Raw genomic sequence first — 8,050 nt, forward strand, 5'->3', positions numbered from 1 at the left:
ATATAGTTGTGTAGTAAGTAAGCTACAGTGGCTACAGTGACGTGACTAAAATTTCTCTCCCATTTTAGATTTCTCTGGAGGCATTGGGCATCCTGCAGAGCTTCATCCAAGACGTTGGACTGTATCCAGACCAAGAGGCCATCCACACCTTGTCGGCACAGTTGGATCTGCCCAAGCACACCATCATCAAATTTTTCCAGAACCAGCGCTATCATGTCAAGCATCACGGCCGCCTCAAGGAACTTAGTGAGGGGGCTACCGCCAGCGGAGGCGTGGATGTTAGTGAATATCGAGAAGAAGAGTTGCTCTCGGGTTCAGAGGATCCCGAGTCCAGTGAGGATGGGGCGGAGGAAATTTACCAGTCGGAGGGGAATGGCTGTGGTGGAAGCACAGGAGGACTGAACCAGCCTCAAGTTTCCTCCAACTCTAACCAGGTGTCCTCCGGGAACAACTTGGCCCAGGAGGAGGGCAAGGACAAGAGCCACCCCAGAGCAGGTGGCCCCCTGGCTCCAGGAAGCTCCTCATCGAGTCCAAGAGAGCAGCCAGACTACCAAAGGTAGAGCCGACCCAACACAACAAAGACACATCGAAGGGACAAGTGAAAGAAAGGACAACAAAACTGATTTATGTATTGATAAATGGAGTATGGTATAAATGTACAGCCGAAGCAGGCACAGGAATCATAAACCACTGGCCAGAAACATTTTGACAATCTTGGACAAGCTTTTTACTTTGGCCCCGAAACGATGTGTGGGCCGTGTGTAAATGTGAAAACATCTCAATAGCTCAACTAAAGCTGCTCATGTGGTCAATTTACTCAAAGAAGAACTCAAGAGCTCCTCAAAATGGGTTGGCAGGGTAGGATCAGCTCGAGCCAAAGACAGTTGCATTCATCTCTTGAGACTGAGCAGCACAGTCACGTCGGAACCTCAAAGTCCAGGAAGAACTTTCACGGACTTGGCCCTTCGGAGACCTCTCGTAAAACCTCAGGATGGACACTTGTGTTACTAATGCTGTTCCTTACCTGAGAAGACCAATCAATCATCCCACGTAGCCCTTGAGAATCACTACCAGTCCTATCTAGCACTTATGAATATTTTGTGGATGTGATGTACTCTTGCCTAGCCTCACCCTCGAACCCACTTATGCTATCAAGTCTCACCAAATTGTGAGCTTAATAAAGAAACCACAAGAGGACACTATGGACTGTTTTGCAAGGATGTGGCACAAAGAGACGCTCATCCCTATGCCTTGAACCTTACTCCATCCACATGTGTCAAGAAGAAGCCCCCCCCAAAAAAAAGGTACACGTGCGAAGTTTCAGCAGCCAAGCAATCAGTCACTTTACGAGCGGTCGGCTATCCCTTCCACCCCGCTCCCTCATTTTCCCCCTCTAATTGGTGCCCACAGTCTTGTGTCTAACCCCCCCCCCCCTCCTCCGCACTTAAACCTCACCAAGCCTATTTATTGCTATCTTTATCTATGATTATTATTATCATTATTGTTATTATTGTTGTGATTATGGTTAAGATTGCTAAGTGCGATTTCAAATTTTTTATGTCCCTGGCTTTAAACAGAGGGCGGTTATTTTGATAACAGGATGCACGAAGGATGGAAAATGGAGGGAGGGTTTTAAAAAGAAGCAGTTACTGAGTGATATTTGCTGGAAAAGAAATCCCTGTCATATTGTGTTATTTTGTTTGTTGCAGCAACAACGTGCAGAAGAGAAACGTTAAAAAAAAACAAAAATTTAAAAGGGAAATTGTGCTTTAGTTGATGACAATCTACTTTTTTGAGCCATGACAGAAATGTGGCAAATCAATTTCTATTCTGTAATGTGTGTAGACGCCCAAAGTGGGATGAATTGTTATCGGTGTATGTCTCTTTTTAAATTTTCAGAGAAACTTTTAAGTGTTTGAGCCAGTATGGAGCGGCAGAGGAGCATTTTATTTCTTTTTTTTTTGTTAACTCAGTGAAATCAATTTGTTTCATTGTGCCAGCCAAATCCAATCTTTTTTTTAGAGTATTTAAGAAGAAGTGAAAAGTGTTTAATGTTAAATGTCCGGTGCAGTGGTGTACACATACAGTATGTTCAAAACATTACGAAAATGAATCATTTCTTATGACCGTACACATCAACAGATGACCTGCCTTCTAATTATCACGTCAACACGGATCAGATATTGTTGTGCTTTTCTGTAAGACAGGAATCAGGGTTGGATACATTTCCGATGAAATAGTTCATTTCAAAATGTTCATTCAGTGTTGAAGTGAATAAAATTTGTGAATTCAAAAGAAGTGTCTTTTCTGTCAGAACCCTTATTTCATTGCATTCCGCACATGGAATTACCAGAGGACCATATGTTACAAAGACAAAGAAGTGTAAAAAAAAAAAAAAAAAAAAGACAATTGTGCTCTAGACAGAATATGAAGCGATTTCCACATGCAGTTTTACGATTTACTGGCAATTTCACAACGCCTGTATGCATTAATACAGAATGGGTGAAGATGAGCTTGGAGGTAATATCACAATCATCAAAAAACATGGAAGTGAGTTCCATGATGCCAGACCCAGAGTTTGAAATTGAACACTTCTTATGTCCTGTTTTGTTGGGAACAATTGTGTGACAACAACTTTACTTGTCAACGCCTGCTCTGTATCTAATTATCTGATCATTTTTGTTAAAAGCGCACAGAGTTGCAACAATATTCTGTTTCACTAGGTTTCGTCTAACAGGCAGTTCAAATCTAGTGGATCTAGTGTTACGGCTCTGAAGAGCAATTTTTTTTTGTGTGAAAGAGGCTTCAGAGGTACTAATGAGATTCAAAGCGATGTTTGCAGTATAGTGCTTCTTATGATTGCGGTATAGAGCTTCTTATGATATGATTTTTTTTTAAATTATTTTTATATAATCAGACCTACCATGGGTAAAATACAAGAAAATAATTTTTATAACTAATTAAAAACAACAAATTAATTAATTTCTATAGAAATATTAATCTGGATTTAGGATGAACCATAGAAAAATTCGGCCAGTCTTTTTTAAATATTTTAAATGACATCAGGTATGCCAATTCCCAAAAACTCAGTCTTGGATGTAGTGGATCGCGGGGTCAACTTTGATACAGTGGATCACATTGCAGATTTCAAAAACTCTTTTTAACTGGTTCAGCTCCTACCCTACAGATTGGTTTCTTTGTAGGCATGGACAGACATTTCCCTAGAAAACATAAAATTGAGTGCGGAGTGCCCCAAGGATCAATTTTAGGTCCAAATCTTTTTAATTTATACATGCTTTGCCTCATGGACATCTTCAGTCGACATGACTTCCACAGTTGACTGATGTCACAGGGCCAACTGGGACCTTATTAAATGTATTTTAGTTATTTTATTACTATTAAGTTATGAAAAAGTGTACAAAACATGCTGTATAAATAAAATGTTGTTTGATTTATTAATAATGGCAAATCAAGGCACACTGGCAGACTATCTAGCTATATAGGAGAATGAAATGAATGATGAACCATGGGAAAAAAAAAAAAAAGAGAATACATAGATAACTGCCCGATGGTTGACATGTTCCTTATTTAACAGCACATACTTAACAGTGACTGTTTAGGGAATCGTATCGAGGTTAAACAGGCATCATTTGAACTTTCCAACCTAGTTATTGCCTCGCTCGCATCGTCAAGACAGAGTCAATTTGGCTCCCAGTGGAGTCTGTGGCTTTGTGGTTGAAAATTGATGGGTCACGGAGGTTTCTCTGAATTGGGCGAAACTACCTTAACTAAACTAAGTCAAGATGGGCTGTGGTTCACACTGTAGGACAGGCAGAGTGTATCCCACTTGAGTGTGTCAATCAAAAGTTTTGTTGCGATAAATCTTCGAAATGCCTCTTCAGATGAGTTTCAGCACAACGGGAAAAAAAAATCTTTTAAGCTACAAACAATAGTCTCTAAGTGTTGTTGATGATCTGCAGACATGAATAGGGAAGACAATCAGTTCATGCTTTGATTTTGACACAATGGGATGATTTACACCTGCAGAGAGGCAGACTCTACAGGTCCCTGAACATCTTTTTAAAATCACAACACCTTTGCCCACCCGAGTGAGTTTACCAAAATTCAATGGAAAAAGGGACTTGCAAGAAGTGATCATCAATCATCATCAAACACAAACCATTCAGGCATACTGGGCAATTATGAGAAATAATCTTATGAGATACTGGAAAAACGAATAAGAATCTTTATTAACAATGCAAGTTTTAGGTAAAATTTTAGCATCGTCCAGAACAATCTCGGAGTCGGAAATAGGGACCGCCCTTTATTTTGGAATATCACAGAAATGTTTACAAAAATAAAAGCAAAATCTACAGCGCCGCGATGCTCACTGAATTGATGTGTTAAGTGAGATTATCCACAAACGGCTTTTTGACAAAGCAAAACAGATGGCCATTATGAAGCCTTGCCGAGGTGACATTTTGCTTTATTTGTGATTTGTACAGGTCTCTGTAAATCATAACGAAATAATTCTAATGAGGTGAGAGATTTTTGTCTATTGACTACCTTTCCCCAAATTTGTCGACTAGGGAATTTTTGCAGAAAACATTTGGTTTTCTCAAGTACTTCCAGAGGATGACACATCAACATTTATTTTCACAAGCGGCGTTGGTATTTTTATTAACTCAGAAACCTGTCATCAATTTTTTTTTCCTTTCAGCACAAAATACCCTCCACTGACAGAGCATGTTTACCATGTTTGTGTCATGAACAATAATGTGCATTGTCTAAAAAGCGGCAGAGCAAACCCGAGACGAGTGAGGAAAATGAGCAAGGGAGATACCGCCGCAGCCGCAGGAACCAAATGTTGCTTCATTGGTACATGTATGCAATCAGAGAAAACCAGAAATGAAAAATACACCCCAAGATGTTTTTGGGGCTAAATTTACTGGAAATTGTGGATGACAGTGCAGCTTCTTGTGTTTATAAACCAAAAAAAAAAAAAAAAAAAAAGCCTGTGTCTTAACTAAATCGATGTTCCAGAGTCGCAAATAGGAGCAAAGGTACAATCTGACCTGCACACAACAATCCAATGTAGTTATTTGAAATGGCAAAACTAATCCACTTGAAAGGGACAACATTATGCAAGAAAGGGCTAATAAGTGGCCAAAACCCCAATATAACTGCAAATGTTTTGCACACTCTCTTTTGTCATGGAAAACAAAAGCAAATTACCACATGGCTTGTCTGCAAATGCTTTGGGAAATTAAATAATAAACTTCATCCAAACATTGCACTCCTTATTTTCCCTTCACCATACAGCATAAAACCCTGAGCAGTAATAAATATTATGTAAAATAGCATGGAAAGAGTGGACTATGAAATGGAAATGCAACATACTATTGTCTAGGGTACTTGTTGTGATTGTATGGAATGCAGACGGCTCAATGCAAACCGTCTTATTCACTTTTTTACAGGAGTATAAATATGAAAACGGGCAGCATGTAATTGCATCTACCTCTCAGTTTTGTGGTTCAAATCTCAGCTCTGGCCTTCCCGTAAGGAGTGTGCATGTTACCACGAGTACTTATTTTCCCCATATTGCAAAAAAATGCCATAATTTTCCATAGGTGTCAATTTCAGTGTGACTGGCTACGTTTACATGTATTCAAGTAGCTACTCGCCCACTTGCTTTTAACTGTGACAGTCGGTTAAATTGGATGGATGGATGGATGGATGGATGGATGGATGGATGGATGGATGGATGGATGGATGGATGGATGGATGGATGGATGGATGTATACGTACGTACATTTTACTACCTTTACATCAAAGCTGGAAATTCATAGAAAACTACAATGATAATGATATTTGAGCCTCTCCTTCAATATTAATGTGCTGCTCAATGTCTTTTTTTTTCATACATCCTACCATTTGTTTCCGCAAACCAGACTTAATATGTACAGTATTCCACAACAAGTCGATTTGTATTTACCGTCTGTCAAAATGACTGCTGTAAGATCTTCAAAACTACAGTAGTGGCAATGTACTTGTAGGAACATTCCGGGAAGATCGGCATGTTTTGCGCTGCGTTCACACCGCAGTCTCCGTCATTAGATTCGAATCCCCTGGGCCCACTGCGGCGGTGACAACAAGCACCTCTGGTTTTCATTCAGCTCCAAACAAACCCCTGCCTCCTCCCCCTTCCACCTCATCCCTAAATCTCTCAATTCAAGTTATTATTCGCTCAATTGGTGGGCTTCAAACTCCGCCTTTTCCAGCCCCAGGTCCTGTGGAAGCTGGTAGTCATTAGGAGGCTGAATCTGTGACTGCGCACACACAGATACTGTGAAGAAGTGAGGGCGGAGCAGCAGGGTGTCGCAGCAGTTCAACACATATCAGGCTCTCAGTGTTAAACAGCAGGTTTGATGGGAGTGGGCTACGACAGATAGAAAGACACACAGTAAGTACTGTCACACCGCAAGACCACCCAGAGACTCTTGCGGTCGTCAGCGTGCCAATGTGTGTGCAGCATCTGCCCTGCCGAAGCCTTCTGGGAAGTCTCTAAGGAGAATGAATTTGACCTCGTGTTGAGAGGAAGCACATTAAGCTTTAAGGCTCAAGTGATCACATCCTCTGTGCTTCCCGGTTATGATGATGGAGGTCAGCAGATTAAAGGCAAATTCAAAACAAATCCAAACACTGCAAATGTGACACGAGAGGGCAATTCAGATTTGAATTTCCACTGACAAAGCTTATGAAAGGTACCAAAATATATGACCTATACCAATATTTGATTCCGTTCATTTCAGGCACCAAGCACATTGGTAGGGTACTTAAAGGCTTACTTGTGATGTAAACACAAAAGGAAAAGAAAAAAAAATGCTATTAAAACCACAGAGCAGGAAAAGGTACTCAGTTACCAAGTTTTTCGAGTGAACTTTTATATTGATTGGGAACTTCATTTCCCTCACAGCCATCTGTTCGGGTAGTCGAGTTTGACTGTGCAAGCGATTCGCTAATTTCGAGTATTGCAGCAAATCAAATTGAATACAGACAAATGTGAAACAGTTATTTTTTACTGCCTGCAAAGAGCACATTCGCACTAAAACTTTCAAAGTTGTCTTTGCAAGAAAAGTAAGCAATGGGTGCCACCAGAAGGTTGGATCAACACGAAGGACAAGTGACACTGATGTTCAAAGTCGGTTACAATTAGCCAGTTTATGCGAGATTGACAGGTGTGTGGATACCCAGGGCTCCTAAGGCAGCTGTGAGGGCACCACTGCGGACTATTAGGCCTGAAAGAGAGATGATTAGAGAACATTAGGGGTGAATATGGGGGGTGGGAAGCGAGTAGGCACATCTGCTGTTGCTATTATTACCCAAAATGCAGCACCTGAGGGGAGGCCCGATACGGAGGTTGCTCACACACCTGTGGCCTCCCACTGTGGCAGATGTAACTGTGCACTCCTGCTTCAGCAAGGTAAAGATTAGCTATGGACATACTGATAGATGCCATGCACAACCTCTTGCAGTTCCTTATAAATGTATTTTGCGCACGTTGATCTCCCACATGGACGAATCATTTTTATCATTTAAGTTTCTCCTGTGCTGGATTTACAGGGAATGAGAGGAGAAGCTTCCATTGGCTGCCAAGAAAGTTGGCTGTGTTCACGCCCACAACGGCGCAAACACCCGTTTCTAGTTGCACGTGAGTACGAAAATACCAAAGAGAAAAAAAATGTGCCCAGGCTCAGTTATTTAGACTCCACGTTGTAACACCTTGAAAGATAAGCGTTTATGATCAAGTTCCATACCGTTGTGTGTGTCAGTGTTTTGTCGGTATGAAGTTTGGACCGCAAACAACCCAATCACAGGGCACATATTGACAAACAACCATTCAAAATTACATTCACACCTATGGGCAATTTAGAGTTACCAATTAACCTGAAGTACGTGTTTTGGAGAACCTGGAACAGAAAGCCAGACCTAAGATTTGAAACATCAACCTATGAAATGTGAGGGGAACATGCAAAAACACTTGTCATTT

The 8,050-nt window shown here is 40.9% G+C and overlaps 1 protein-coding gene across 2 annotated transcripts in view; it reads left to right on the forward strand.

Moving 5' to 3' along the window:
- satb2 (SATB homeobox 2) overlaps positions 1 to 2,298 on the forward strand; it is a 28,005-nt gene extending 25,707 nt beyond the window's left edge. For both annotated transcript variants that reach the window (XM_037239468.1, XM_037239469.1), the window contains exon 14: positions 69 to 2,298. In XM_037239468.1, coding sequence (XP_037095363.1) covers positions 69 to 560 — 492 coding nt within the window. In that variant the 3' untranslated portion in view covers positions 561 to 2,298. The remainder of the gene's footprint in view (positions 1 to 68) is intronic.
- The last annotated feature ends 5,752 nt before the right edge of the window (positions 2,299 to 8,050 follow it).

The sequence above is a fragment of the Syngnathus acus genome, chromosome 21 (assembly GCF_901709675.1).
Source record: "Syngnathus acus chromosome 21, fSynAcu1.2, whole genome shotgun sequence".
NCBI classification, from domain to species: Eukaryota; Metazoa; Chordata; class Actinopteri; order Syngnathiformes; family Syngnathidae; genus Syngnathus; species Syngnathus acus.